The sequence below is a fragment of the Propithecus coquereli genome, unplaced genomic scaffold (assembly GCF_000956105.1).
Source record: "Propithecus coquereli isolate 6110/MARCELLA unplaced genomic scaffold, Pcoq_1.0 Scaffold81, whole genome shotgun sequence".
Lineage (NCBI taxonomy): Eukaryota > Metazoa > Chordata > Mammalia > Primates > Indriidae > Propithecus > Propithecus coquereli.
Window position 1 is genome coordinate 6150782 of NW_012154285.1, and position 27652 is coordinate 6178433.

Consider the following 27652-nt stretch of genomic DNA (forward strand, 5'->3'; position numbering starts at 1 on the left):
TTTCGGCCTGTCCGCTGCCGGGCACTCGGGCGAGCCTAAGCTTTCCCTGTTGTAAACACTGAGGCAGGAAGCGTCTGTCTGGGAAGCGTTCCGTTCCGTACACACCTCTCTGCACACGACCTAGTGCTGCTCTTGAATATTCGAAGAGGGATTCCTGGCTCTAAATCTGATTCCGCCAAATTGTCCTCCGAAAAGGCCGCCCTCCTTCACAGCACGGGTCACACTGTGGGGAGCGCCCGCGTCTCTGCATCTTCTCCAGCACCGGGTATTACGGTCATTTTTGATCTTCGCTGTCGCGCTGGGTGAACGGCTGGGCTCCTGGGGCTGGTTTGGAGTCGTCATGCGTCATGTGCTGCCTGCCTGCTCGCTCGTTTGTCACTCACTCCCCACGTGTCTTTCAGCCTGGCCGCCCCACCTCGGTCTCCGCCATGAACGGGCCCACCCTGCAGCCGTCCTCGGCCTCCCCGGCCTCCCTTGCTGCGACAGCGGCGTCCCCGTCTCCGCGGGGCTGGAGCGAGTTCTGCGAGCTGCACGCGGTGGCTACGGCCCGGGAGCTGGCCCGCCAGTACTGGCTCTTCGCCCGCGAGCACCCGCACCACGCGCCGCTGCGCGCCGAGCTCGTGTCGCTGCAGTTCACCGACCTGTTCCAGCGCTACTTCTGCCGCGAGGTGCGCGAGGGCTGGGCGCCCGGGCCGCCGGGACCCCGCAGCGCGCCGGCGCGCGACTACCGGGAGACCGGCCGCGGGCCCGCAGCCAAGGCCGAGGCGCCGCCGGCCGAGCCGGGCCCCGGCCCCGCCACGCCCGCCCTGCCCAAGGCCCGCAGCTCCGAGGAGCTGGCCCTGCCGCGGCCGCCCGGCCCCTGCTCCTTCCAGCACTTTCGCCGCAGCCTCCGCCACATCTTCCGCCGCCGCTCTGCCGGGGAGCTGCCCGCGGCCCCCGCCGCTGCCCCCGGGGAGGCAGGCGAGGCCCCGGCCAGGCCTAGCCTGGCCAAGAAGCTCCTGCCCTGGAGCCTGGCTCGGGAGCCACCGCCCGAGGCCCTCAAGGAGGGGGTGCTGCGGTACAGCCTGGCCGACGAGGCCTCCATGGACAGCGGGGCACGCTGGCAGCGCGGGAGGCTGGCGCTGCGCAGGGCCCCAGGCCCGGAAGGCGGAGGCCCCGAGCGCGTGCTGGAGCTCTTCGACCCGCCCAAGGTAAGCACCGTTGCACAAGTTGCACACTGCACCAGCGTGTCATTCACCATGTTGAGAGCATGGAGGTGGGGATGGGACAGTTTTCCAGCTGGTGGCTGCAAAGTGCCCAGAGGGAAGTATACCCTTTTAAAAATGAATTTTTAATTTTAGAGTCATTTTAGATTTACAGGAAAGTTGTGAAGATAGAAGCGTTCGTTTTTACGCTGTACCCAGCTTCACCTGATACTATCATCTTACACTACTGTGCACGTCTGTCACGACTAAGGAACCGGCATTAGTGCCTGTTAACTGAACTCCACGGTTTCTTTGGGATTTGCTAGTTTTTCTTTCATGTCACTTTTCTGTTCCAGCGTGCCACCCGGAATACCACATAAGATTTAGTTGTCTGCTTTGGTGCCTCTTGGCCATGACAGTTTCTAAGTCCCTGGTTTTGATGGCCTTGACAGTTTTGAGCAGTGCCAGTCAAGGACTGTGTAGAATGTCCAGGGACGTCTCTTTTGATTCTTATTTGAGTGTCACTGGACTGGTGGTGGCAGGTTGGTCCAAGGTCTTTGAAGACTCTAGCCTTGAGTGACGATGACACATAGATGTTTTATTTCTAGAAGGTTCAAAACTGTCGTAGAATTCCTTTGTGCCTCCTGTGCGTTGTTGATGTTTTATTGTTTTTCAAGTTTAAAAAACTGTCGTTTTCCTTCACAACCGGCTTAATTCCCACCGTGCAGCTGGGCAGGGTCGCCACGTTCTGCAGCTGCGTCTTTGAGTCAGGTGTGCCGAGTTGACGGGACCGCGAGGCTTTTGCATTAATTCCCTTCTCTTTCCGTCCCGCCATGTGCTAGGGCCTTGCTCCGGAGCGGGCCTCAGCCCGGGGTCCACAGCGGGCCCCGCAGTTGGGTTCCTTCCGTCAGCAGATGCCTGTCGCACCTACTGTGCCGGGCATGTGCTGCGTCCTGGGGACGCTGGTGTTCCGGTGGAAGCTGTTGACGGAATAGACCCCCAAATGAACATGGAACTGTCAACTGTGACTTGTTTTAAAGGAAAAGCAGTGGGGTCTCTGGGAGGATAACTGAGGGGCGGTGGTTGGGGGTGGTGGGTGATCAGAGAATCTCCGGTGCAAAATAACCTTTTGAACTTCATTGCGGTGTAACACGCACGCCCTCAAGTGTGTGCGGCGCATCTGAAGCTCCAGGGGTGTTGTCCATGTGCGCACCCCAAGGGGCCGGTACCCCAGAGGGCTCCCCGCTGCCTCCACCCTGCCAGGACCCAGCAGCCCCCACCCCCGACTCCTGTCTCCACAGTTTTTTTTTTTTGGGAGACAGAGTCTTGCTCTGTCACCCAGGCTGGAGTGCAGTGTCAGCCTAGCTCACTGCAGCCTCGAACTCCTGGGCTCAAGCGATCCTCCTGCCTCGGCCTCCCAAGTAGCTGGGACTACAGGTATGCGCCACCATGCCCGGCTAATTTTTTCCTATTTTTAGTGGAGACGGGGTCTCGCTCTTGCTGAGGCTAGCCCACAGGTTTGATTTCTGTTCTTGAATGTCATGGGAATGGAATCACACAGTAGGTTGCCATTTATGTCTGGCTGCTTTCGCCCAGCGTGGTGTTGCAGGGATTCATCATGTTCTTGCATGTGTCAGTACTGTGTTTGCTTTGATTGCCGAATAGTCTGCTATCGTATTGATGTCCCAGAGTCACACAATTGATTCGTACCATCCTCTGTTGAACATTTGTGTTACTTCTATTTGGGGACTTTTATGAATAGTGCTATGTTATGAAATTTGCATTTAGGTCTTTGTATGGACGTACACTTTCACTTCTCTTGGGTAGATTCCTAGAAATGGCGTTGCTAGGTCACATAGTAAGTGCACATTTAACTTTATAAGAAATTGGCTGGGCGCAGCGGTTTACACCGATAATCCCAGTGCTGTGGGAGGATCACTTGAGGCCAGGAGTTCGAGACCAGCCTGAGTGAGTGCAAGACCGTGTCTCTATAAAAAATAATAAAAATAGCTGGGCGTGGTGGCGCACACCTATAGTTCCAGCTACTCGGGAGGCTGAAGCAGGAGGATCTGTGGAGCCCAGGAGTCTGAGGTTGAAGTGAACTGGATGATGCCACTGCACTCTAGCCTGGGTGACAGAGTGAGACCCTGTAGCTTAAAAAAAAAAATTACCAAACTTTTCCCAAAGAGGCTGCACCATTTTGTGTCCTGCCAGCAGCGTGCGAGTTCCAGCTCGGCGTTGTGCGTCCTTCCCAGCACTTGGTGCTCAGTGTCATCGGTGGGTGTGTGCTGGTGTCTCAGTGTGGCTTTAATTTGCGTTTCCCGGATGACTCACGGAGGTCAAGCACCTTTTCATATGTGCATTGGCCATTGGAATTTGCTCCTTGTGAAGTGCCTGGTGTTGGATGCGCTTTCTGTCCGCGTTGATTTGTAGGAGCTTTTCTGTAATCCGGACGCTGTCTTTGCCCTGCAAACATCATTTCCTGCCCCGTGGGCTGCCTCGTCAGGAACTGAAGTTCTTAATTTTAATGAAGTCCAGTTTATCAGTTGCTTTCTTTTACACGTGATTTTTGTGTTCTGCTTAAGAAATCTTTGCCTACCCCGGGTCATGAAGATATTTTCTTGTCCTTTTTTTTCTTAGAAGCTTTATTGTCGGGGCTGCCACATTTTGGACTGTGAGCCCTTTGCACTTAGTTTTTGTGTCTCGTGTGGGGTGGTGGCCGCAGCTCTTCTGCATATGAAACCTGGTTGTTCCTGCGCCGTCTGCTCAGCGATCATCTTTCCCTACTCTGTCCTGCAGGGCCGCCTGCATCCTGCAGCCAGTGTCTCTCCACATCGGGCTGTGCTTCTGGGCTCTGTTCGTCCCATTGGCCCATGTGTCTGTCCTCAGGCCAACACCACACTGTCCTGGTTACTCAGGTTTCATAGTCTCAAGGAGGTGACTTTTGGACAGAGAGTTTAATCCTGAGTCAGATTTGCTGGGCAGTCCAGGCAGAGGGAACAGCTTGTGCAAAGGCCCTGAGGTGGGGAAGTGTTGAGCACGTTTTGAAGAAAGAACAACAGGCCAGCGTGGCAGGAGCACAGAGACGGATATGGCGAGTGGGGAAGTACATGGGACCAGAGGACCCCCGTGAGGACTTAGCATTTTATTCCAAATACAACTGGAAGGCGTCAGAAAAATGCAAGCACAGATAAAAACTATTTTCTTGTTATTTATAAAAAATCTCAAGGCTGTGACACCTTGAAAGGCAAGTAACAGCCCAAATACATGGTGTTATCTATGTGACATTATCGGGTTCCCCATGGAACTTAACTTCAGGCTGGGCGCGGTGGCTCATGTCTGTGATCCTAGCACTCTGGGAGGCCAGGGTGGGAGGATCGCTTGAAGTCAGGAGTTCAAGACCAGCCTGAGCAAGAGCAAGATCTTGTCTCTACTAAAAAATAGAAAAAATTAGCCGGACCTGGTGGCACACTCCTGTAGTCCCAGCTGCTCTGGAGGCTGAGGCAGGAGGATCACTTGAGCCCGGGAGTTTAGTTTGAGGTTGCTGTGAGCTATGACGATGCCACTGCACTCCAGCCTGGGTGACAGAGTGAGACCCTGACTCACTCAAAAAAAAAAAAAAAAAAAAAGGAAGGAAGGGAGGGAGGGAAAGAGCTTCCACTGCTTAGAGTAAACCATCTTAGAAAACCAGGTGTCGAGACTCAGATGGGGCTGCTTTTGAAAAATGAATTAGCTGCTTTCCCAGCCCTGGGGTCTTAGGCAAGTGACATCACCTCTCTGAGACTCAGTCTCCCTCTGTACAGAGGGGCTGTTGCGAGTCTCACCGGGAGGGCGCAGTCTGAGCTCCTGGCACTGAGAAGGCTCGGTGCGTGTCATGTTGTCACGTTGTTGTCATGGCGTGCTGTGGGATGACTCTGGGGCCGGGCGCACAGGTTTATTTCCAGAGTCTCCAGAGCCCCGATGGTGGTGGTTGGATCCCTCAGGGCTCTGCCCATCGGGAGAAGCCGGGGCACCAGGGACGCCGCCGGGCTGGCCGGGGACGCCGGCCCAGCGGTTGCCGTGGGCCTGGGCTGTTGCCACAGGCCGGCAGCCCTGGCGGGCCCCTCCAGCCCCTCCGGCAGCAGGTCCAGCCAGGCTCTGGCCCTCCCCAAAGCTCTGGCTTCGCTTCCCACAGCAATTCAGAGTGTCTGCTCTCTGGGCGGAGGATGCTCAGCCCGCAGTCTCCAGTGTGCCTGCCAGGTGGTTGGCCTTGACCTCTGACCTCTGACCCTGGCACAGGCTGTGGCAGCAGCCTCACAATAGAAGCAGAAGATCCGCAGCCAGTGGGTGGTGGTGACGGGCTCTGTCATGCAGAGGGCGCCCAGCAGGACCGGGGAATAGGCCTTCCCGGTGCCAGCCTGGAGAAGGCCCCTGATGCCCAGAGCAGGAAGAGGCTTTGAGGACAAGACAGAGGACAGCTGCCCACCATGTCACTTGAGCCTCAGCCAGCACGTGCTTCCCAGAAGTCAGAGGGCAGGTGACCAGAGGCACCTGGAGTCGGGTCCCATCTCCACCTGTGACCGGCTGTGTGACGCTGGGCCTGTCCCTTCCTTGCTCAGAGCCTCAGTTGACGCGTCTGTAAAGCAGGGGTGATGGCAGCCACCTCAGGGGTCACTGAGGGCTGCGGTGGGAGGGAGCTCCTCGTTACTGGGGGTGTGCAAGGGGAGGCCACAGCCTGCCGTGGGGGTTGGTGGGAGGTTGCCGCAGATGTCTGAGTCGCCCGAGGTCAGGAGCTGGGTAGAGAAGTAACAGCTCTCTGGTTTCGGTGGCGTCCCCGCAGGTGGGCACCGAGCGCTGGTGCCCGAGAGGAGGGGAGGGGCCGCCTCTGCTGGGGGTGGTCAGCGAGGGCCCCTGGCAGGAGGCGCTGGGCCTGGAAGCTCTGGGCGAAGGGTCCCAGGCTGAGGAATGGCAACTGCAAAGGCCTGAACCGGGCAGGTTCGAGGAATAACCGGGCAGCAGGGTGGGCGTGGACGGAGCCAGGAGGGATGAGGCTGGAAAGGTGGCGGAGCGGCTTAGGTGGGTCATGTGGGCTACAGTGAGGACTTTAGGTTTTATGTTCAGAGCGGTGGGAACAATGGCAGGGTTTAGGCCCAGAGGGCCTGAGTCACTTGCCATCTACTTGGTGGTGGGAGTGGGCTAGAGGAACCCCTGGAGCTACCGGTGGTCTCCCGTGCAGGCTGGCCACGGGAGAGTGGCACAGTTCTTCTAGAAGACCCTCAGGTCTCCATGGCCACCGGTCCTGCACTCCCCCTCCCCCGGGCATCTCTGAGCCCGTGGCAGGGCCGGGGTGGGAGCAGTGTATTTATGCGGGCAGAAAGGTGTGACCCCTGTCCTCACCCACATGAGGGGCAGGCCAACACGCCTGTAACGAAAGGTTAACGAGAGAAAAGCAGGACAGTGCGGTGGCTCACGCCTGTAATCCTAGCACCCTGGGAGGCCGAGGCGGGAGGATCGCTTGAGGTCAGGAGTTCGAGACCAGCATGAGCAAGAGCGAGACCCCGTCTCTACTAAAAATAGAAAAATTAGCCGGGCATGGTGGCACACACCTGTAGTCCCAGCTACTCGGGAGGCTGAGGCAGGAGGGCCGCCTGAGCCCAGGAGTTTGAGGTTGCTGTGAGCTAGGCTGACACCACGGCACTCTAGCCCGGGCAACAGAGTGAGACTCTGTCTTAAAAAAAAACAAACCCCAAGAGAAAAGCACAACAGAGTCACTAAATCCGAGTTTACGTGACAAGGGCGCCTTCACAAGTGAAGACCCAAAGCTGCGGGGAAAACTGTGCATTTTTACGCTCAGACTCCACGAAGATGACAGATGTGTCCGATCTAGGGGTAGCAGGCCTGTCCTCAAACGCTCCCTGGCCCTGTGTGGGGCAGCCCTCCCCCAGGCGCAGAGCGGCCGCCCTGCCAGACGGGGCGGCTTAGAGGGTTTCTTTGTGGCCAGGGCTGACACAGACAGCGGGAGGTCAGGGAAGTATTTCTAGGTTTTATGGCTGGCTTTGGGGGAGAGGGTTCTAGTTTCTGTGACCCACCGTGGGGAAGAATTATTCTGGGTCTGTGACTTGTTCCTGGGGAGAACGAGGGACCAGAGGCAGGAGGGCAGAGGGGGGCTTCTCTCCCGAGCAGACCGAGGCCTCCCAGTGTCCTCCGGTTCCGAGCACGGGCGTGCCAGGGCGCCGCGCGTGGGGTCCGTGTTCCGAGCCCCGGCACTGGCCACCTGGAACGGGAGCCTCCTGCGCCCCGGCGTTGCCCTAAGTACTTGGGCCTTTCCGTGAGTGCGGCTCACTGGCCCACTGGACAGCTGAGGAAACAGGGACGCTGGGAGAGGCAAAGAGACGCACCCAGGGTCGTGCACCTGAGGACCCAGGGTCCTTACCCCAAGCCCCAGGCCATCTGTTGAACTGGCTCAAACCAGAGGGTGTGGAATGCCAGCTCCAGGCCAGGCTAGGCCCCAGGGGCGCCGTCTCGCCTGGCAGTTAAAGGACAAATGAGGACATCGGATGGGTTGCCAATGTTTAAAAACATAAAATGCAGAGATTTCACGTAAGAATCAGACTTCAAGGCAGGCATGGTGGTGTGTGCCTGGAACCCCAGCACTTTAGGTGGCTACAGAGGTGGATGGCTTGTGCCCAGGAGTTTGAGACCAGCCTGGACAACACAGTGAGACCCCATCTCATAAAAAAGATAAAAATAAGACCCAGAATACCAGTTTCTCTTATAAAATCAGAAGATTTGGCAGTGCCAAGCTGGCACTCTGGGAGTGGGCCCCAGCCTGTGCCAGCTGCCGCAGTGGGATAGCCTGACAGAGGCACGGGGGGTGGGGCCCTGGGGCAGGGGGCAGACTCTAGAAACAGCCATGGGGCCAGGCGTGGCTGGCCTTGGGCACGAGGCCTTCCTTGGGAGCTGGGGGTCCCATTTCAAATGGAACATAACCAATCTTCTGGGCCTCAGTTTCCTCATATGCCCAGGCCTAGGTAGGCCAAGATGGTATTAAGGCCGCCAGCCCTGGTGGTTCTGGGGGTTGAGCCTCAGTTTCCCTCATCTGTATAGCAAGGGTGATGAGGGAGTTCTGACTACTGTTGGAAAATGCCAGCATTTACTGGGCTTTCATGTATCGGGCTGTACTGACCTGGCTTCATCTAATCCTCACAGCAGCCCCGTGCACATGTCTGCTATAACTGTGCCCTTTTCACAGGTGGGGAAACCAAGGCCAAGAGAAGTTAGGTGGCCCAAGGTCACACAGCTTGTGAAGGGATGAGAGGGCCTTGGAACCCGGGCGGTCGGGCTGTACTGGGCCCGGTGAGCCCTCAGAAGGACTTCCTGTTGTTACTGTTGGTGGAGCTGGTTAACCAGGGGCCCTGCCTGGGCGGGGGCACCTGCTTCAGACTCTCCAACCCTTTTGTCCAGTGCCACCATTTTACACATGGGGACACTGAGGCCCAGAGAGGCTGGCCAGTGCCCCCTCAGCTGGCACATAGGACTTGGTGGGCCCAGCACACCCGATGATGCCCAGCCTGGAGAGGTGGGGCAGGGAGGTGGGGGACGCCCCGGGGGCACTTAGCCCACAGCCCTCGGAGCCCCCCCGGGTCCTCGGGCCTCAGGTCCCCCGGGAGGAAGTGGTGTGGTTGGGAGTGGCCAGGCCTGCCGGGCCGTGTGGGGGTGGGGCGTCGGGGCAAGTGTGGTTCAGAGCTGTCCCCATTCTGCTCCTTCTGAGCCGGGTGTCCTTGGGCAAGTGGCCGGGCCTCGCTGGGCCTCCGTGTTTGGCCCGTGCCCTGGGTGGGCACGGCTCCTGCCTGCGGCTGTGGGCGCAGCGAGCACGCGGGGCGTGCAGGGCAGCGCGGCCGTCCCTCCGCGCAGCAGACGTGCGTGGGGCGTAAGCGCCAGGTCTGGCTCGGGAGACAGCCTGGGGCGGGTTTCTGATGGGAGGCGACCCCCAGGGGCCTGGGTGGTGACGGGCTCCGAGCCTTCACTCGCCCACCCGGCGCCTGCTGGGGTTCCTCCCGGCGGGCGCTGTCACCCCCCCTGCTGTGCAGATGAGGAAACTGAGGCTGGGAGAGGCCACAGGAGGCTGGCTGTAGGCCCGGGGCCTGGGCGGGGGACGCGGGGAGCCACCCCCAGCGCCCTGCCTCGGTGTGTGGGAAAGAGGAAGCAGAGAGAAGGGACGTCCGCCGGAGGCCTGGCGGTTTCCTCTCAGGCAGGAGCGCAGGGGGAAGAGGAGGAGGGTGGCAGGAGGGGCCGGGTTCTGCTTCTGCCCCTGCTGAGGCGTGTGACCTCGGGGAAGGCATGCTGCCCTCCCTGTGCCTCAGTTTCCTCCAGTGAAAGGAGCTGAGTGATGGCTCCCGCCGCAGGATCAGCTGAGCTGCTATCTGTGGAATGCCCAGCAAAGCTTAGCTGCCATCGTCACTGTCCTGTTATCTGTCATTTTCAAAGTGACAGGCACTGCATTTGACACATCCCGTGGAATCCTTACCACAAACCCTATGAGGTGGGGATAGTGATTCCTCAAAGGAGGCACAGAGAGGGAGAGAGACTTGCTCAAGGCCACACAGCTGGGAGGCAAAAGAGCCAGGAATGGTGTCCCGTGTGGGCTCGCCAAGGCCAGGGGCGCCAGGGGCTGGGGGTTTGTGTTTAGGTCCCCAAACAGGTGGAGAAGGCGCCTGCCCTCCGCCTTCAGCCGGCCCAGAGCCCAGATGTCCCCGCGGGCAGACGGGCTTACGAGGCCGGTGGCTGCCCAGTCCCAGCTCTCCCTGGTAGGCCAGGGGCAGGAGGCTCCCCAGGTGAGAGTGGGGTCCCGCCCTCATTCTGCTGTGTGACCCGGGCAGGTCCCCACCCCTCTCTGAGCTGTGAAGTGGGCACCCAGAGGGTTGGTCCGGGACTGGTCGGGGAGGAGGAGTGGGGTGCGCCGGGCCCCGTGGGTCCCCAGCCGCGCAGCACCCCCTCTGCTCTCTTACTGGGGTTCCACGTAAAGTCATTTTTGAAAAAGTGCTTTGCTGCTTAGAAGAAACCCCCGACCGCGCTAAAACCGCGGCCAGATGGTATCTGTGTGTTTCCTTTCAGCTCAAATTCTATGAATCCACAGACTAGAAAGTGCCCCGAATCCAGCGAGGGGAGGGGGCTGACGATACGAGTTACTGTCACCCGCCCTGGCACTGCCGGGGCCACGTCCAGCCCCCACCCCACCCCCGTCCTGTCCCCGGGCTGTGTGCTGCTGCCTGCTTCCTGGACGCTGGTCTTGTATTCGTCTGTCTGTCTGTGGGGCTGGGTGCTGGGACAAGACCAGAGACCACCGTGGAGTCATTTGGGGCTGTGGGCTCGGTGGGCTGTGGGCTCGGTAGCCTGTAGGCTCAGGGTCTGGGGACCAAAAGTTAGGTACTGGAGAAAGGCAGATGGACAGGTTTGGGTTCGGATCTTGCCACTGTGTCCTTGCTGTGTGGCTCTGGGCCAAGAACTTGGCCTCTCGTAGCCTCAGTTGCTCATTATGGAAAATGGGATGCCAGTACTTGCAAAACAGGCTCAGGGAAGACGTGGCACCTCCTGGGGTGGGCAGCAGGCTGGCGGCCCCTCAGGCTCGCGCTGCTGGAAATCCCCCACCCAGTCCTCGTGAATGGAAAAGGAAACCGAACGCTCTAGAAGAGGTCTCTGCGCTCCGAGTGCTGGCCCTGGGGTGGGGGGGCTTCCTCCCGCAACGCAGGGGGGGCCGCCTTACTTCCTTTTTGGGGCGCCACACCCCTTTTTCCTATCTACCCTCTGAGTTGGGGAGGAGGCCACAGACGCCGCTGTTCTGCCTCTGGGACCCGCGGTGACGGCTGACACGGGGGAGGTCGAGGGCCACCCGGCCTCCGCCCCTCGCTGCGGCTGCCGCTGGGACGCCCACTCCATGCCCGGCTCCACCCGCCCGCAGGCCACCCCCTCCCCGCACAGGTGCGCCACGGGAGGGCAGGAAGAGAACCTCTCTAGGGAACCCTCTGGAACTGGGGGCCCTCCTTTGTCTCATCTAAAAACCTCACGTAATCTAGGAAACGGCCTCTAGCTTGCTGAGGGCCTCCCTGTCTGAGTTCCTCAGCTTTTTGATTTTGTTTTTCAATTAATAAAGCTCACGGCAGAAATTATAAACAAACCTTGAAAAAACATCCACAATCCCACTATCCGGAGAGAACTAGCATTTTTGTTTTTTTTCTTTTTAGTCTAACTTCGCCCCCACCCGCGGGCCGCGACTCTGTCTGCACTCTGTCCTTGTTCTTTCGAGAATCCCCCGGAGCCCCGGACCGAGCGGGACATCCAGGCAGGAGCCTTGGCACAAAAACTCCAGCCTCGTGGGCCTGAAGTTCCTCGTGCTATCTCGCCACCTGCTTTTTTCACTTCCGTACGTCTTGGACGTTTTTGTGTATTCTTAAATATTTTTCGAGAATGTTTTCTTTTCGTATATAACTGGCTGCAAGCGATGCACTCACACAGGCCACGACGGATGTATCTAGTCCTTTCTTACCCAGACCCGTTTTGGTCACTTCTGACCTTTCCGCTGGTGTAGACAACGCGGCGATGAGCATCTTGGTGCCCATCCCCGAGTATTTCCTTTGGCCAAATTCCGGGAAGGGGAGAACTGGCTCTCGCTTTAGGGGCACTTCTGATACACCCCTGCTTCGTCTCTGTGTCTCTCACAAAGCTTGAGATACAATTCATTGGGTTTTAGTATATTTACAGAGTTGTGCAACCCTCACCATAACCGAATTTTAGGACATTTTCATCATCTCAAAAGGAAACTCTTGTACCCACGCCCAGCCGCTCCCACCCTCCCTCGGAGCCACTCGCCCACTGTCTCCGTGGGTCGCCCGTGCCGGACGTTGCGTGTAAAGGGAGCGTGCAACATGCAGTCCTGGTGCCTGTCTTCTTTCAGGTAGCCTCGTGGTGTTAAGGTTCCTCCAGGTTGTGGCACGTGTCAGTATCTTGCTCCTTTACAGCCGAATAACATTCCATCGTGTGTATTTGCCGCATTTTGTCCATTCGACGGATGGACGTCAGGTTTTTCCGCTATTGGCTGTTGTGAATGATGCTGCGCTAAATATTCACGTGTAAGTTTTTGCGTGGATATGTGTTTTTCTTGGGTATATATTAATATATCCAGGACTGGAATGGTTGGGTTATCTGGGAGCTCTATGTTTACCATTTTGAGGAACTGCCAAACTGTTCTCCAAAGCAACGCCACAACACACGCACTACGTGACATTCCCGCCAGCAACCCAGGAGGATTTGGTTCCTCCACGTCCTCCCCATTCTAGTGGGCGCAGCAGTATCTCACTGTGCTTTTGGTTTGTATTTCTCTGATGGCTCATGATGTCGAGCACCTTTTCATCTGCTTAGTAGCCATTAGCCATATTTTTAAGAGATGAGGTCTTGCTCTGTAGTGGCATCATCATAGCTCATTGCAGCCTTGAATACCTGGGCTCAAGCGACCCTACCCCCTCAGCCTCTAGAGTACCTGAGTCTATAGGTGCACACCACCACACCTGGCTAATTTTTTTAAAAAAATTTTTTTGTAGAGATGGGGTCTTGCTATGTTGCCCAGGCTGGTCTTGAACTCCTGTCCTCAAGTGATCCTCCCACCTTGGCCTCCCAAAGTGCTGGGATTACAGGTGTGAGGCACTGCACTCGGCCTTATTAGCCATTTCTAATACTTTCTATATATCTTTTTCAAATAGCCTTCCAGAAAGGTTATACCCATTTATCATCTCATCACCCTTGGTGCCAGCACTGGGTATAATTTTAAAAGCCTCTGCCAATTTCTGGGTGAAAAGTGGTTATCTCGTCCTTTCTGATTATGAGTGTGATTGGCCATTTCTCTTTTTCAAAATTGAGATATAATTCACATACCATAAAATTCACTTGCTTAAAGTAGATCAAGTCATTGGTTTCGAGTACATTTATACAACTGTGCAGCCATCACCGCTGTCCAATTCTAGAACATTCCCATCACCCTAGAAAGAAACCCTGGACCTACTAGCAGTCAGTTCCAAATCCTCCCAGCCCCTGGCAACCACTAGTCTACTTTCCGTCCCTATAGATTTTGATAGCTTCTCTTACGTTTCGTGGTCATATACAATTTTTGTGACTTGTCACGCATTTCCTTTGCATGCTCTTTTCCTGTACTGCCTGCCTTTTTCTTGTTGATTTGCCAGTGCTCTTTACATAGCATGGATATTAGCTCTGTCACCTGTTGTGAGTATTTCCCTGGTTTCCCATTTGACTTTTCAGTTTTGCTCCTCAGTTTCTTGGCCTATGAAGGTTTGTAAATTTCAGGCAGTTAAATCCAGGGATCTTTTCCTTTATGGTTTTATTCTTTGCCTTTCTGCTTAGAAAGGCCTTCCCTACCCTGGAATCAGATAAATAATTACTTAGGTTTTATTCCAGTTCTATCTTGGTTTCCTTTTTCACTTTTAATTATTTAATCCAGCTGGCTTTTATTCTTTGTGGCTGGTGTCATTTCCTGTTGTTTTGTGCTGTCAGTGAGATGCTGTGTGTCGAGGTCTATCACATAGTAAGTGCTCAGCGAACAGAAGCTAAAGATAATAGTAATGACAACTCATGCCAGATGGAGCGCAGAAGGACTCGGTTCCTGCACCTCGCAGTGGCTGGAGTGGGCGCTGGTGAGGGGCTGCGGCGCTGCTCAGCCGGGGGGAGCCCCACTGGCCCAGAGGGCCTCGCCTTCACCTCTTCTTCTGAATCATCATCCTTCGAAGGCAGGCGGTGGCCGCCATCCATCCGGGGCTTTGGGGAATCTTCTTGGTGACGAGACCCCTCCCCTTGGGTGCACTCCCCCATCCGAGGCTGGTGACAGGTTATTTGTTGTTTCTTAACCACAGTGTTTTGCACCCTCGCCCAGCACAGAGCAGACGCCAGTCCCGGGGCTTCCCCTAGCTCGTCCTGGCTCCGTGGCAGGGGCTGGGCGGTGGGTGCCTGACCAAGCCCTGGGGGTTGGCCAGCTCCGGGCCCCCGGCCCCGCTGGTGTGTGTGACACACAGACTCACCCCTGAGGCCCTCTGACACCCACTGTGATGACCCACAGACTCGGGGGCGCCCAGCTGCTGTCCTCGGGGATGTTCTTCGAGGTACACAGAGCACACCCTCCAGTGCCGGGCAGGCCGGGCTCGCCCTCTCCCCGCTGAGTGGCCCGGACAAGTGGCGTGACCTCTAGGGGCACTGCTTTCCCTTCTGTGTGGCGGGGTTGAGCACAGCCTGGCACTTGAGGTCTGGGGCGTCCTTGGGACTGTGTGGCTGGGGGCAGGGGTGCTGGGCTTGGCCAGGCCGGCTGTGGTGGGGGCAGGAAGGATTTCTGCGGGGACGGCTGGGAGCAGGATGTGGTTGCTCGAGGCATGGGCTGATGGCAGCTGGTGTGCAGTGGGTGGTGGCGGAGGCAGATGGGAGCCAGGCCTGGATCGGGTCTGGTGGCCCCACCGGGTGCCATGCTGAGCCCTGCCCAAAGATGCCACTTCTGTGCTCAAGAGAGGCTCCGGCCAGCCGGGGACAGAGGTGTAGCGTGTGCTGGCTTCTCACAGCAGCTCAGCTCGGGGGTCCTGACGGTTGTCTGTCCTTACTTGGCACCTGGGAGCCCAACAGTTTGGCCAGGAGTGGTGCCCTGAGCAGGGGAGGAGAGCGCCCGGGCAGCGGCGGCAGGAGGCCCCGGCCGGTGGAGGTCTGGCGCCTCCCTCAGTCCCTGCCCCACTGCAGGCACCGTCCCAGGACACTCCTCCCCGGGGGCGGGTTGGGCCTGGACTTCTGTCCTCCTGTGGGAGGCAAGAGCAGCAGGGAAGGTGTCCCTTGATTTCCCCATTTGTGCCATGAAGGAGCAGGGGGGTGGGGTTCCCACGGATGGTCCCTTTTAAGCCACAACCCCCCACAAGCCTTGGGCATGTCCCCCCCATGGCAGGCCTGAGAGCAGAAGCAGACATTTGTCCTCACAGCTGGCTGTGGGGGGCAGTGTGCACCCCACCCCTCCACACTGGGCCACCCAGTGGGAGTCAGGGCACCTCCGTCTCAGGAGGGGGTCGCGTGGTTGTTGGGGGACCCCAGCCTGGCCGTGTGTGTGTGTGTGCTGGGGGGCTGTCTTTCCAAAGGGGGGTCTCTCTCTGGGTATCTGTGTGGGGGAGGCTGTTCCAGCATCTGAAAGGGGCTTTGTGTCCCTGCCACTATGACGCTGAGGTGGGGTGGTCGCTGTCTCTCTGAGGGGGCTCTGTGTCTGTGTCACTGTGATTCTGTCTTTCTGACACAGCAGGATGCTCACTCCGTGGGTGGGGCTGTACACGGGCCCCAGCCCATCTGTCCTGCCCCCAGGCCCTGGTCCTAGCAGCTCGGCCAGCGACCGTCCCCCCACCCAGGGTCTCCCTGGGGAAGGGGAAAGAGGCTGGCATGCGTCCTATTGCCCCCACACCCTGGTCCCTCAGGCTGTGACCTGGGGTGCCACCTGCCTGGAGGAGGGAGGGGTCTCATGGGGACTGGGACGCTGAGCACAGCTGTGTTTGGGGGTGTCTCACTGTGTGTGTCTGGCTGGCTGGGGAGGTCCCTGTTTCTGGCATGGGGTGGGCGGCTCTTGCCGGGAAAGGGGGAAGCTGATTGGACTCGGGGCTCTTTCCTGCTTCTCTGTGGGGAGAAGAATGAGGCAACAGGGGGCAGACGAAGGGGTAGATGTGGCCCACGGGGACTGGGTGAGTCTGGGAGGCCCCGTGGCCTCACGTTCACCTGCAGAAGCCCTAGGTTCTGTTCTCGTCTCCATTTTATAGATCAGGAGATGAAGGCACAGAGGGGCGGTGGGATCTGCTCAGGGTCACACAGAGGAAAAAGTAGCGGAAGCCGTCATCAGAAGGGCCTGTGAGGGTGGAGCTGGGCCTGGGGGTCCTCGCCGGGGGCAGAGCAGGCAAGCAACCTGTGGCCGGAGCACCAACATCTGTTCACATGTGGAACTGGCTCACTGCCGTCGTCTGCCCCCAGAGAAGCCAGGTTCCAAGAGGGCTGAGCTCACCTGCCACACCGCCACGTCTCCTCTGTCCCCTGGACACCTGCGGGCTATGGGTCCCAGGCACCCACCCAGATGCCCGTCCATCAGCAAACTCTCCAGGTACCTCCTCTGGGCCCCAGCTGGGAGCGACGGTGCCCCAACCCCAGAGGACCTCTCCCAGTCAGATGGTGGAGGCGGCAGCTGCACCATCAGGAAATTACGGCCAGCCTGATAAGCCGAATCACACTCACCGTGACTTGACTTAGTAGTCAGGGAAGGCTCCCTGGAGGAGGGGAGGTTTCCTCTGCTGGGATGTGCAGTCTGGAACAGGCAGGGCCAGAGGGTGGACTCGATGTGACCCTCCCATCCCAGCCTCTTGCGTCACTGGGACTACAGGTGTGCGCTGCAGGGGAGTCTTGAGCAGGGGAGGAGCGTGAACCTGGGCAGCGCCGTGGGGGTGGCAGCCAATTCTAGCTAATTGTGACATGTTTGGGAGTAGTCTGTCAGGAGACTGATGGCCATTCATTTTGACACTGCCCACCTCGCAGGACGTTCAGGCATCGCCCTGTTTTCTGGCCTGACTCTACCCCACAGTGGGGGTTCCCTGCAAGCACCCCCTTTACCTCCAGCAGCCACCTGGGACTGAAATCCAGGCTGCCTGGGCCATGCCCACAATCACTATTCTGTGCTCTCCCCTCCTCTAAGTCTTCTGTGGCTCCCTGGTACCTGGGGAGGATGGAAGACAGGTCTCCATGGCCCAGCCTCCCTGCCCAGCCCTCTCGGCCAGCAGCCAGCTCAGATGCCAGTGGGTTTCAGACCCAGCCAGGGCCCTGCTGCAGCGCAGACCCCGGGCTCACTTCCAGGGCCTCCACGCCAGTGGGTCGTGGTAGGTTCCCCGTGCTGTGGTCAGTCCCTGCGTGCGGATGTCTGAGCCTCAGTCTGCTCATCGGCGAAGTGGGGATGAGATACCAGCCTCCGGCCGTCGGAGGGTCTCGCGAGGCGAGGCTCGCACACGCCACTGCTCACACGGAGGTGGCACAGAGCAGGGTGGTGAGGGATTTTCTCCCTCCTAAATCTAACTGTACTCAATGCCAAGTATTGTCCCTTACTCTGGAATGACAGCTTTCCTACTTGGTGCTGCTGCATCCTTTCCTTAGTGATGTGACGTGACTTCCTCTTGGAAAACTTGAAACGTTGCTGGCCTGTGAAATCTATGATCCAGGAGCCACTGGCGGGCAGCCCAGGCTCCAGTGCCTGGCACACAGTAGATGCTCACTAAAGGGTGGCAGGAGGGCATCTGTTGCTGCATTTCTAGCCACAACCATCCTCCTCCTGTCTTCTGGATTCATCTGTGCTTTTTGGCGTCTGGGTTTTGGCTCTTGCTGTTCCCTTAGCCTCCAATGCCTTTCCCTCCACCTTCTCCACTTTGGAGAGTATTCAGCAAACACTTATAAGCCACTTACTCTGTGCTTGGCCAAGACCCAAAGATGGAAGAGGAGGAGGCAGGCCTCCTTGGGGAGTGACAACTTAGGAAAGGAGGGGCCTTTTTGCTCTGAGTCTCCTGAGGCTGGGTTCCTCCCTCCCGCTGCCATTCCCCTGCCATCTTTCCATACCCCTGGGAGCTCCTCTGCGCACTGTGTCGCCATATTCTCATGGGGAGGGTTGTGGCACTGTTTTCCCGCTTCACGAAAGTGGAGACTGGGGTCGGGAGAGGCGAGTCTTTCGTCTAAGAGGAGAGTTGGGACTCAAGCCCAGGACCAAGAGTCCCAAACTCCAGAGTGGGGAGGTTGCTGCATGGTGGTTACACGGACCTGAGGGGTTTCTGGGCAGGATACTGGATGGCTGCCAACTCCTGGCTCAATCTTGATGCTGCCCACCTCAGAGAATGGCCCACGATTAGGAAGAGTTTGTAAGATGAGGGCCTTCCTTACTTCAACTCCATATGACCTTGAGACGGTAGTATTGTCTGTGAGAGGCCTAGATCTGGGGAATACGTGGTTCTGTGCATGTCTCTGCTGTAGGACTTTTCAGAGCCTTTAATGGACTGCTGTTTAGTATGATTCTCCATGCACGAAAATGTCCTATCTTGAAGAATCCCTCTTTGCACTGGCTGCCAGGAAGCTGACAGGCAAATTTGTGACAAGTAGGACTCTGGGCTGTGTTTAAGCAGCTGTCTCCTTCCCAACTCTTTCTGGGTATTTCTATAACCTGACTACAATCTTTTTTGGGGACAAGGCAGGGCATTTTCTTTTTTTTTTTTTTTTTTTTTAAGATTGGCTTTTTGATACCAACCAGTAAGATTGGATTAAGTATTTCCCATAACATATTTATTCATTTATCCAGGCAACATCCATGATTCTATGTTTTGGGCTGTGTGGGGGACTCAGCTGTCCATGATAGGGATCTGGAATTTCCTATGAGCCTTTTGAGACCACCCCCATCCTAGCTGACCTGCTTATTCTGTCTTTTTTTTTTTTCCTTTTTTTTTTGATGCAGAGTCTTGCTCTGTTGCCCGGGCTAGAGTGCCGTGGCATCGTCAGCCTAGCTCACAGCAAGCTCAAACTCCTGGGCTCAAGCGATCCTCCCTGTTCAGCCTCCCAGCGTGTTAGGGTTACAGGCATGAGCCACCGTGGGGCCTCTTTACGTTAATGAAAGGAAACAGGCTCCAGTGAGCGCCATGCCCGAGGTCTCAAAGGTATCAAGTGGTAGAGCCAGGGCTGCTCTAACCACCTGCAGAGCAAGGCTCCAGGCCGCCTCCCTGGGAGCAGGGGTGCGGCAGAGGTGTGGCTGGAGGGCTGACTGTGGGGCCATGCCCCACTTCCTGTCCCACTGCTGTTGTTTGAGGAGATGAGTTCTGGGCTCAAAAGCCCTGGGGGAGATAAGACTGCCAGGAGGCTGGCGTGGCCTGGAGGATTCCAAGGGGTGGGAGGCTTCTCCCCAAGGCTGTCCCTGCTGGCTGGTGTGGAATAAGGCTGTTGTGAGGGCCCGGACTACCCTTACCCGCTGGAGTGTGAACTGGATGCTGTCCTCCCCCTCGGTTCCTGCCCTAAAGCACTGTCCCCTTCCCGCTGGCTTCCTGTGGAGGAGGGACAACTAGCAGACTTGCTTCTGCCGGAGGTGCTGTGAGCTGCAGGCGGGCACGCACGTCCAGGCGTCCACCTTACAGTGAGTCCCAGCTGCTCCCACAGCCTCGCAGCCCCGCGGTGAGTTCTGGGACAGAGCAGACTGTGCCACCTCGCTGCGTGCCTCCCTCCCGGAGTCTTCCTGTGGGAGGCCGTGCCTGGGACATGCTGGTGTGCCGCCCCACCGCAGGGCCTTGGCAGTGCCATCTCTGTGCCTGGAGAGCAGCACCAGAGCTCTGTGGCTTCTCACTGCTGCGCCCAGCCCAGCCGGCCTGTCTCGGCCTCGCGAGAGCGGAAGCCCCGTGAGGGCTTGGCCAGCCCCTGTGCCTGGTGCGCGAGGGGATGAGTGGTGGCACATCTGTGCCCAGGCAGGTCCCCAGGCCCTTAGCACACAGAAGTGGCAGCAGGTTGCAAGACAGTGTTTCCAGGTGACAGCCCGAGGGAAAGTGAGGCCTAGTGAGTGAAGAAGGTCCTTCCCTCCAGGTGGGCTCACACGCGCCGGGGGTGGGGCCCGTGCGCACTGGCACTGCTGGGTTCCGGCGTAGCTGTACGTGCCGCCCTCCTTTCACCTGTCTCTCCAAAGGGACAAGAGATACAAACCCAGAGCCAGAATTCTGCTCTGTCTTGTGCAGAAGCACATGGAACTTTGTGCCCAGTTTTCACCACAAAACCCTTGCAGGGCTCACCCTGCCCTTTGGCTTCCTCACATTCTTGGTCTTTTCGCAGCAAACCCAGAAGCACCCGCGCAGTTCACGTTGTGCCGTCTGCATAGTCACACTGGAATACGTTTTATTTTAGCGTCAGTTACATTTGTTTTCCCTTTACTGTGGGTAGGGTAAGTACATCGGTCACACTGTGATGGTGTGACTCCATCGCAGCATGGGCAAGGAGCATGCTACAAAAGGACAGCGGCTCTGTGAGGCTGAGAGTGGGCATCTGCCCAGCACTCAGCTGCTCTGAGGGGGCCCTAGTGCTGTCAGCACTGTGGTGGACTCAGGCTTTACTCACTGGCCTGGGAAGGTAACGACAGCTGCTTATTAGTCAAGCCTTTCTCTTGCACTAGTGTACTCAATCACCGTACCAACCCTGTGAGAAGCAAGTTCTGCCTCACAGATGACAAAACAAAGCCATGGAGGAATGCTGAGCCCCTGGTCCAGGCTTACCAGGGTCAGGGCTAACCCCTAAAACCAAGAGGGTAAGAAAACTATAAAGTCTGGGACAAAGTTAGGTGTAGCAATGCAAGCTTTACTGCTGAGGCAGTGTCAAAGCTGGTGCACATCTTTGAGCTTCCTAGCAGCCAGAGCAAAGAAAGAAATGAATTCTCACTGGAGTCAGAATGGCCATAACAAACAGAAACCAGCCGTTTGAATGCTGGGGGCTGAGATCTGTTCCCCAGAAGTGGATGCTGCAGGATGTGGTGGGTGGCATTATACTGCCTATACCACAGATACCTGAAACAGTTTGGCCATTTGATCAGCCAACCCTAAGGATCTGGGCAGCAGCTGCTTGCCAGCCTGGCCTGCCCTTAGAAGCAGGTGGAACAGTGGGCATGTGAGAGGGGGAACCGGAAGGCCCCACTGTTCCATAGCTGCTGACCCAGCCCCAAGGGTCAGGCTCGCCTCCCCGTAACAGCTCCCACCACACAGCTCAACTGGCATCTGCTGGTCCTTCACACGCCAGCCAGCACTTGCGAGTCTGCTCTGGGCCCTCCAGGCTGGGGTTGCAGCCACAGCTGGCATTGGCCTCCCCCCATATATGAACCCTAAAACCTAGAGGGTAAGACACTCCCTCTCATACGTCCCACCAACCTGGGCAGAGAGGCCCAAGGATGCCCACGCTCTCAGGCAGCATAGTGGTTGGTGCTGGGGGGACTCGCGCAGAGGTGCCGTGGGGAGCCAGGGAAGAACCCGACTCTTGCTCAGCCAGCAGGCAGGTGGCAGCGGGACTGGCTGTGGGTGAGGAGGGGGAATCCTCTTTCACCACTGCCTGCCTGCTCAGCAGTTCCTCAGCTGCAAGGGGTGGAGCTGGCACAGCGGGCACCACAGTCAGAGCGAAACCAGCGGCTTTGCTGGTTAATCTCGGCGCTCACGTTGGGGACTGGGCCCTGAGCGGAACCGAAAGGGAGACCAGGCCTGTTCCCCTCCTGGCCCTGGCCTACTTCCTCCCAGTAATCCTCAACGCCTGGAGCCAGTCTCAGGGGGACAGGCAGGGCCCACTGGAAAAGCAGGAGAAGGAAGTAGCTATTTGTGCCTTCCCGTTTTGCAGCGGGGAAACAGAGGCTCTGTGGGGCAGGATGACTGTGAAAAGGGTCAAGAGAGCAGAGGGCCCACTGGACCCAGCCCCGTCTCAGCTGCAGGACCTGTGCGAGCAGGGGGTGAAAGGCCCCGGCTGGTGCTGGTCACACAGCCTCAAGGCTCCTTCGCTCCTGCCTGCCAGCAGTGAGGTGATGCCATGAGCCACGGTAAACGTCAGCAGTCCTGAGAACTAGTCTCCCCCAACCTGCTGGGGGTGGGCCCCTTCTATCAGAGTGTCTGGTACCTCTGTGTTCACAGCAAAGTTAAGCTTATGATTTTGGGTACCATCTTTTGGAAACGTAGGCTCTGTTCAAGATGTGCCTTTTTGGGCTAGACGTGGAGGTCCAGATCACTCGCAGCTGCCAGTGCCAAGAAAGGAACATGCCTTTGGGCCCGCCTCGGGTTTCCGCCCCTCCTCTCCCTGGCTGTTAGCGGTGGTGGTATCGTCCAGGATCCCTGGAGGAGGGGCCCAGTTGGGCCATCTCTGTCCATTCCCCACCTATCTTGGGCTCCTTCCCCCTTTCTTATCTTGCCTCTGCTGGAAGCAGCCATCAGTCATTTTGTGACCCTGGCGAAACAATCTTATCAGTCTTATCACAAGAGGAAGTAGAGGACAGGAGTGGGGACAGCCCCCCTTCTGAGAAAATTCCTGCCCAGAAGCAGCTGGCTCCTGGGTTGCAGGGTGCCCCAGAGCAGGAAGCATCTACAGGGCTAGCCCCCACTGCAGCCAGGTCCAGCCAGGACCCGAAGAGGTGCTTCTGCTGGCGAGGGGGTCAGAGGCTCACTCTACCCACGCTGCAGCCCTGTGGTGGATGTCTTGGGAGATTCTGGGGCCGAGGTTTTGTAGTTCCATCTGTGGCTGGCAGTTACTTGGGCCGGGCACACTAGGCTTTGCCCTTTGGGCAATGTGAGTGTCACCTGGCTGGGCAGGGAGCTCCTTTCTCCACCAGTGGGAAGAGAAACGGACGGCAGCAGGCAAGCACATGTCACAGCTGGAATGTCCACAGGTGCAGGGGGCTGGGAAGCTTTGTTGCGATCTCTGTGGATGGTGCTGAAGAGGTCGCAGGCGAAGGGCATTCTGGGGCCTCGCTGTAGGCTCCGAGGGTCTACTCAGCAGCACTGGGAACACTTACTCTGCAGGGGGGTCTTGGGGAGACTGGAGACAAACTCAGAGGCCTGGGTGGGAGAAGAACGTCAGGGACCAGCCTCGAGTTGAGCGCCCCTCTCGGTCTTGTAGAGTTCAAAGGCCAAGCTGCAAGCAGCGTGCTCCAGCATCCAGGAGGTCCGGCGGTGCACACAGCTGGAGATGCCCGACAACCTCTACACCTTTGTGCTGAAGGTGAGTGGCAGGGCTTCCACAGCCTGGGCTGACATGCCAGCACCCCTCAGACCCACACGGCTGTGCCCTTCCTTCTGTGCCAGGTGAAGGACCGGACAGACATCATCTTTGAGGTGGGAGACGAGCAGCAGCTGAATTCGTGGATGGCCGAGCTCTGGGAGTGCACAGGCCGAGGGTGAGACCCTCACCCCCGGCACCACCTTTACGGCTACCCCTGACCTGCCCAGATCCTTGACCCCAGCCTCTTCTCCGGCAGGCTGGAGAGCACAGATGCAGAGACGCACACTCCCTCAGCCCTGGACCCTGGCACGTCCAGCTCCCCAAGGGGCAGCACAGATTCTCTGAACCAAGGTGAGTGGCCAGGCCATGGTCCTTTGGGTGCACTGGAACCCAGCCTAGGACATAAGGCACCTCCATGGGGTCACCATCACCGATCTTCTCTACCAGGTGCTTCTCCTGGGGGGTTGCTGGATCCAGCCTGCCAGAAAACAGATCACTTCCTGTCCTGCTACCCCTGGTTCCACGGCCCCATCTCCAGAGTGAAGGCAGCCCAGCTGGTTCAGCTGCAGGGCCCAGATGCTCACGGAGTGTTTCTGGTGCGGCAGAGCGAGACACGGCGTGGGGAGTATGTGCTCACGTTCAACTTCCAGGGCATAGCCAAGGTATGGGGCAGGGCATGGAGGGCTGGGCCACCCCTCCCTACTGGAGTCCAGGGCCTTCGGGAGACGGTCTGAGCCTACCCTCATCTCCTCCCGCAGCACCTGCGCCTGTCGCTGACCGAGCGGGGTCAGTGCCGAGTGCAGCACCTCCACTTTCCCTCGGTCGTGGACATGCTCCACCACTTCCAGCGCTCCCCCATCCCGCTCGAGTGCGGCGCTGCCTGTGACGTCCGGCTCTCCAGCTACGTGGTAGTTGTCTCCCAGCCACCAGGTGTGACCCTAATGCCCTTCGCTAAAGGGGGTGGGTGGCACAGGGAAAGTGGGTGGAGGGTAAACCTTTCTGCAGACCAAGGGCTATGGAGATCTTCATCAAGACTGACAGCGTGGTCTCTCTCGGTCACTTGTCCCAGGTTCCTGCAACACTGTCTTGTTCCCTCTCTCCCTCCCTCGCTGGGATTCAGAGCTGGGCCTTCCCCACCTTAGCTCTTCTGGGTGTCCCCGGGGGCTCAGCCCAGAGGGTCTCCCAGGCCGATCCTCACCGCCAGAGCAGATCTTCCACCTGGTGCCTTCACCCGAGGAACTGGCCAACAGCCTGCGGCACCTGGAGCCGGAGCCTGAACGACGAGCCCGGGACTCAGACTACGAAATGGACTCATCCTCCCGGAGCCACCTGCGGGCCATAGACAATCAATACACACCTCTCTGACCAGGGAGGAGTCCCAGGCCTGTACAGCTGCCCCCAAGGAGCACAAGCAGAGATGTGAACTTGTGAATGTAACGATCTTTCCTTCCTTCCAGAGAGAGATTTAAGGGACACTGTTAACTGCTCGTTCCAGTTTGGATGTGACCCTTCTATTAGGCCTGTTAAAGGGCCTTCTGTAAGTTTCACCCAGCACCTGACTTTCTCCTCACTGTTTACAGATGTAGTTCTTGTTAGCCGCTAGCTCCTGCCCCAGGTCCCTAAGACCAGTCCCCATCACTCTTAGAGGAGGGGTGGGGTGAGGGCTGGACCTGGCAGTGGAAACTTGTTCTCTTTTTCACTGACACTGTCACAGCTGATGACAGACTTTCTACGAGAAGGGGGGGGGGTCACCAGGAAGCCCGAAACACTAACAAGCCCTGGATTCTCACACAGTGTACCCATTGTAGCTTCAGCCCACGTGGCAGGGCCGCTGTATCCTTGCCACAGATGACCACACCTAATCCTGCTTCTACTCTCAGCTTTAGGACAAAAGCAAAAGGTCAAAAATGATTTTAAACATTTACCTCAGATTAATTTTTTTTAAAGGATTCAGGTTTCAAAACTAAACCATTGCTTATTTCATTGCACTGTTTCAACTGATACCCATGCAATTTTTGTAGTCCAACAGCTATGCAAACCCTACTGGACTAGTTCATGGTCCGAGCCAGGATGCCTGGCTTCCTTGTCTGTTGCATCCTCAGGGACAGTCATCTGCTGTTGAGTAGCACTGTCCCTCCTCAGTGTAGAGAAGTAAAGTGTGCCACCCTTTCAGGGAAATTCAGGCTACTACTGAAATAGGAGGGTGGCAAGGAACAGTCCTACCCTGGTGCCTTATGAATAAAAACCTGGATTGTGGTTTATAGCCGCTTTATAGTGAGAGTTAAATTAACTGGGGGGTGGGGGAGGGACAAGCAAAAAGGGAAGAAGGGCTCCTGGGCCCTTTCTAGTAAATCCTTCAGCAACAGCACTGGCTCAGAGCCCTCTAAGCATCTAATGGCTTATTAAATTATCCCACAAGTGGGTTTTAGGCTCATTTTTGAGCCAAAATGGAAGCCAGGAATCTGGTGCCATAGCTAATGAGAAACTCCTTTAATAGCCCACAATCAGTGTTCTGTTCCAGCTGGTTACTGCTTCATTTGGTGAAGAATGTGTGTCCATGCACACACAATCTCCACCATCCAGGGAGGTCCTGAAGTCAAATCTCCATCTATACTTGCCTTTCACAAGTGATACCATTCATAGGGGGGCTGGCTCCTCCCAGAACCTTCATGAGGAGGCTCAGAAACAAGGGGGGCAGTGACAGAGTGGAATCAGCTGCTCCTGGGTGCCAGCAGAGCCATTCAGTACAGCCACCAGGCTCACTGCACTGGCTTCTAGGAAACCTGGAGTTGAGTAAAGCTTAATATTTACAGATACATCACAGGCTGAAATGAACCATGGGCCTAAAGGTCACAGTACTGACTGCCTTATCTGGGGTGAGGGTTTGGTCTGCTCCCTCTAGTTACTCTCTGTACTCAAAGAGGTCAGACTTCTGCTTCTAGAATATTCTGGGGGTTTTTCAGGGAGGTGGCAAAGTAGCCACCTCCACACCACTTTCATGAACCATGAAGCAGATGCAACACCGATCCAGACTTGTGGTTCATTTTTAAGGCCCCCCATCTTTATTTTCTTTAAAGCTGATTTCTCTAGAAAAAGAATGCTAAGAAGTGTGAACCAAAGAAGTAAGCAACATTCTGGATATCTTTTTTAAAAGGGAAAGCTCACCACAGAAAATGCTGATGAGTCACCGATCCAGATTTTCCTCCTGTCTACACAGGAAAAGGGCTGGGTAGATAATGAACCAATTAAATTCCCTCCCTCCAGCCAGAAGTTTAAACATCTGGGATATGACATCTTCAAGCCAGGGGCACTCATTTCTTAGCAGCCTCTCATCTCTCTCTCAGGTAGTGCCAAGAGGCACACCAGGTACAGCAAATTTAGCAGCTATAACCGACTGGCTGCAAAGTACAAGCTCAGATTCTGTGGCAAAGAATTGGAGGCCGCTCACCTCCAGACTGCTTCCTTTATAAACATGTCCAGGTTACCAGGACAGTGCAAATACATTCTGACAAAAAGCTCCCTCATGGCCCTGGGAAGAAGGGACACTAAGCCAATACCTTTTCTTTGTGCTGGAGCAGGTCCAGCCGATGAAGGGAGGGCAGCAGCGTGGGGCAGGACCCCTCTGGCTGCAGCTAGCCCACCACAGGCACAGCACATTCCACCACTCTCCTCCCAGTCCTGATGGGGCCGAGCCAGCAAATTCCACTGAGAACCCAGCCTCAGTGCCAAACTGGGCGGTGTGCAGCACGATCCCTCCGTTAGCTCTAATTACAGACGAGTATAGCTTCACAGCTCCCAGCACCATCACTTCCTTCATCTGACTTTATTAAACTTTTACAAACTAACAAGTCACCAGCACCAAAGAATTAAGTCAACTAACCTGCCTTGAATTTTAGACCAGCAATCCATATGGCTTTATCTGGTATAAATCTTCTGCCTTTGATCATTTCTGGACCGTGTAGGAAAAAGGAATAATGATCATTAAAATCTTTGGCCAGAGAACACTATTTTTACATAACAGTTTCTTAACCTAAAATCAAGGCCTTGAACTCTTCCCTGAGGGTTGCCTGAGATTCCTTCATGCTTTTTATTCAGGGCTAAATCTCTTATTGCAAATGTCATGTTAGCTCTAACATCTCCCACAGGCTAGAGGAACTTGGTAGTATCTTATCCACTGCGTCTTAACAAGGACACATCTGACATCCAGTGTTTAGTTGGAATACGCAGCACATTGTGATAACAAAAAGTGGATTCATCTTGTACCGTTATAGGCAGAAGGTATTTGGCAAATTTTTATGTATTGTTTATGTACTGTACAAGTAACTTATTCTTAAATAATGCAAATTTTGCTATAATGTACAAATTGCTATATGTGAATTAAAAGTTTTCAGAATCTTGATTTTTTGCCACAATATTTAAAGGCTCTGTTAAGACTATGGTCTCTAACAATCCTTACCCTGCTGAAACACTTGCTTTCCCTTTGTCGCCCTCCCACGGTGCGGGAACATGAACGAGCGCCTGTGAGTCTGTCAGTAAGCTGCTTCATAATCTCTGTACAGCCTTTCTGCCCTTTGGATTTATTGCAGTTTAAAAAAAAAAAAAAAAAAGTGTCTCCTGCCCCCTACTGGTAAAACAGATGCCTGAATTGGGACAACTAATGACAAGCATTTTGGTTCAGGAGATATTAAAAA

General features: G+C 56.4%; 1 protein-coding gene across 2 annotated transcripts; it reads left to right on the forward strand.

Annotated features, from left to right (window-relative positions):
- The first annotated feature begins 428 nt into the window (after positions 1-428).
- On the forward strand, positions 429-27360 carry SH2B3 (SH2B adaptor protein 3). 2 transcript variants are annotated; one of them, XM_012663548.1, is made up of 7 exons: positions 429-1190; positions 22860-22961; positions 23045-23136; positions 23218-23312; positions 23409-23623; positions 23720-23891; positions 24031-27360. In XM_012663548.1, the coding sequence occupies exons 1-7, from the start codon at positions 429-431 to the stop codon at positions 24324-24326; spliced, it is 1734 nt and encodes a 577-aa protein (XP_012519002.1). In that variant the 3' UTR covers positions 24327-27360. The 2 variants fall into 2 exon arrangements, with proteins under 2 accessions (XP_012519002.1, XP_012519001.1); XM_012663547.1 differs by having other exon boundaries at positions 23218-23623.
- Positions 27361-27652: the final 292 nt, after the last annotated feature.

What these genes read in the sequence shown, in the direction of transcription:
- SH2B3 (XM_012663547.1), top strand. Translation starts at nt 429, where the DNA reads ATGAACGGGCCCACCCTGCAGCCGTCCTCGGCCTCCCCGGCCTCCCTT. An exon ending in TCTACACCTTTGTGCTGAAG is followed by an intron (nt 22,962 to 23,044) that starts GTGAGTGGCAGG and finishes CTTCTGTGCCAG; the next exon opens with GTGAAGGACCGGACAGACAT. An exon ending in ACTTCCAGGGCATAGCCAAG is followed by an intron (nt 23,624 to 23,719) that starts GTATGGGGCAGG and finishes CTCCTCCCGCAG; the next exon opens with CACCTGCGCCTGTCGCTGAC.